This window comes from Drosophila arizonae, chromosome 4 (genome assembly GCF_054131065.1).
Source record: "Drosophila arizonae isolate 15081-1271.41 chromosome 4, UAZ_ARI_1.0, whole genome shotgun sequence".
In the NCBI taxonomy this organism is placed as follows: domain Eukaryota; kingdom Metazoa; phylum Arthropoda; class Insecta; order Diptera; family Drosophilidae; genus Drosophila; species Drosophila arizonae.
In genome coordinates, this window is record NC_142924.1 from 24,580,560 (window position 1) to 24,583,288 (window position 2,729).

The following is a 2,729-nucleotide window of genomic DNA, read 5'->3' on the forward strand; positions in this document are numbered from 1 at the left end:
TTAAGGAATAATGCAAATCATCAAAACTCATAACAATAACTTTTAATTCTAACAATATCTATAAAGAATGGCAAAGTATTAAAATAAGAATGGCTCACCCATTTTGAGTCATCTCTTTTTTAGTCTGGGATCTAAACATCTACATACAGAGTTGATTATGCAGCATTTAAGAGTCATCATACTACAATTAAATTGTTTTAAAAGTAAAAACCATTTCATATACCTATAATATATTTATATATGTATTTAAATATTTATATATATATTAAATTCATTTAAAAAGTTCTTTTTTATTTGAATTTAATTTATTTTAAGCTTTAATCAATCTTTACATTTAAGAGAAATTGCAAATCATAGAATTATTACAGTTATCGATAACTTTTATTTTTAACAATATCTATCAGATATAGGGAAGAGTTAAATATGGGGGCTTTGTAGGGCGATTTAATGTATGTTACCTTTTGAGTCAACTATTTTTTATCCTTAGTAGCTAAGCGCCTGTATAGTGAATTAGGGTGACCAAATAGATCCATAATATCGCCAATCTAACGAACATTGGAATGTCTTTCCATGTCTCTTACATACTCACCATAAGATCTGTGATATGGTAATAGTAATGAAATAACTATTTAAATATGTGGATTTATTATTCAAATGTACCACTTGACTGTTTTTCAAATATTTATTGAGATTGATGTAAATGCTTGCTTAGCAACCTCCAAGCCAGACGACCATGAATATGTATTGATTCAACACGCTTGTTGCGATAAGGAGCTAATGGAGTTGTAATTGAACGCCAATAAAATCCGAAAACATTGCCACTGTGCCACGCGGGAATAGAACTGAAAGCCTCTAAGGTGAAAATACAAATAGATATGTATATGTATCGCTGTACGCAGGGTACATATATCAATATATTGGTAACCTAGCCACATGCTAAATGCCGCATGGCGCTGCTTTGAACTCATTTCCAGCCGGAGTCACATTAGACGAGGGCTTTTCAAAGATATTTATTTGCATATAAATGTTGGCTAAAATGTGTGTTCTCGATACATTAGCTGTGTATCCGAGGTGACAATTTGAGAGGCAGGTGTATTTCGCAGATCACAGCAGGGCTCCATTTGGCTCGGGGCGGACAGTCAGGTCGGGTATCGCCTTGGGATGCCTGGGACTGAGTGGTCTTCAGGCAGCCGAAATGTTAATTTAATTAACTTTTAAAGGCTTGGAGAGTGGCGCACGTGCCCCGAGGAGTGTGGTGTCTGGAGTAAGGTGTGCGGTGTGTGCCACCAATGACACGGGTCAGCGATTGTATGACAGGCAAGTGCCTCGTGCCACGTGCCACGTGCCACGTGCCACGTGCCACCTACAAGAATAAGGCATCCTGTTACATAGCTACGGTTCCTCCACAGCCTCAACAGGCTCCGTAGGCTCTACAGGCTCTACAGGCTCAACAGGCTCCACAGGCTCCACAGGCTCCACGGGCTGCTCAGCTAGAATGCAACGTAGGCTCTCGATTTTATTCAAAATGCCATCCCTTAGCTCCTCAAAAGGCCGCAAAAGACGCACGCCTTTCTTATCGTCGCGACCCTGAAATAGTGTCTCGCCCTCGAAGTCAATGTATTTGTGCTTGCGGGCGCAGAGCAGCGTGCCAAGTAGTTTGTCAGAGATGTGGTTGTACATCTGTAAAGCGGGCAGGTGAGCTGACGGAGGAACCTTTACCAGAGCTACCCACCTCAAAGAGCACGCCGAACATGAGGCTAACTTCTGCGGCATCATCCGCCGACTGTCGCTCGCCATTTTCGTTGATCAGCTCGCATAGCTGGAGGATCTCTTGTAGGGATAGGATCTGCGCCTGCACTGCCCGCCGCTCAGAGAGGCTGCCGGCGGGTGGGGTGCCGTACAGGTCCTTTTGAATGCTGCGCTTGGGTACATCTCGCACATTGTAGTGGGAGAAGGGATTGATGCGCTGCCAGTTTTTGTGCTCCTCCACATGCTGGTTAAACATGTTAATGCGCGACAGGACACTCCTCTCCTTGAAAAAAGGTTAGGGTAAGCCCGAGCTAAGTGTTCGATGTTTGAACCTACCACTGTGTTGCCTTTAGCCTCCATTATATGCTTTTAAAAAGTCCACTTATAATTTTTGTATTTTTTTTTAGATTTTCAAAACAAAAACTGACTGAAACGTCAATATTTGTTGCCTCTCAGCCGGCCGACAAGCTGAAAAACAGAACGCCTGCTATCTCGGGCAAATGTGGCGGACAGTTTGCCCAACCGCTGTCTAAACACATCAACACCCTATCAATGGGCAGCAGACTCGACTGGGCAGACGAACGCTAATCCTCATCAATAGCCCGTGGACTGAGCCCATAGCACGCCTTGCCGCTGTTGAGGGGCGGCAAACGAAAGGTCAAAAGGTTGTCGCAGCATAACCCAATTAATCTATCCAGCGAAATGGCGTTGAGCTTAAGGCACTCTCCTATCCTGCGGCAAGCATGTGGAAAATGCGGCGGAAACTGCCAGCCAACTACACCATAAATTCTGTGCCACAATGGCGCGCAAGCAGGCGGAAGTATTTGAGCTTAGCAGACCAGGAAATACAAAACAAATTCAGAGACCGAAAGCACGAACCAACAGAATTAATGAAACCAAATGGATAAAAGTCCCCCAAAAATGTCTTATGTTTTTATCGCTTCTTTAATACTCTACTCACAGAGATGTACGAAAAAATA

The 2,729-nt window shown here is 42.9% G+C and overlaps 1 protein-coding gene across 2 annotated transcripts; it reads right to left on the bottom strand.

Annotated features, from left to right (window-relative positions):
* Nucleotides 1-994: 994 nt before the first annotated feature.
* Nucleotides 995-2,245, bottom strand: LOC108614685 (actin-binding Rho-activating protein). Of its 2 annotated transcripts, none has more exons than XM_018008912.2 (3): nucleotides 2,086-2,245; nucleotides 1,733-2,032; nucleotides 995-1,680 (listed from the first exon to the last, which is right to left on the bottom strand). In XM_018008912.2, exons 1-3 carry the CDS (start codon nucleotides 2,107-2,109, stop codon nucleotides 1,393-1,395), a joined length of 612 nt encoding a protein of 203 aa, XP_017864401.1. In that variant the 5' UTR covers nucleotides 2,110-2,245; the 3' UTR covers nucleotides 995-1,392. The 2 variants fall into 2 exon arrangements, with proteins under 2 accessions (XP_017864401.1, XP_017864402.1); XM_018008913.2 differs by having other exon boundaries at nucleotides 2,089-2,229.
* Nucleotides 2,246-2,729: the final 484 nt, after the last annotated feature.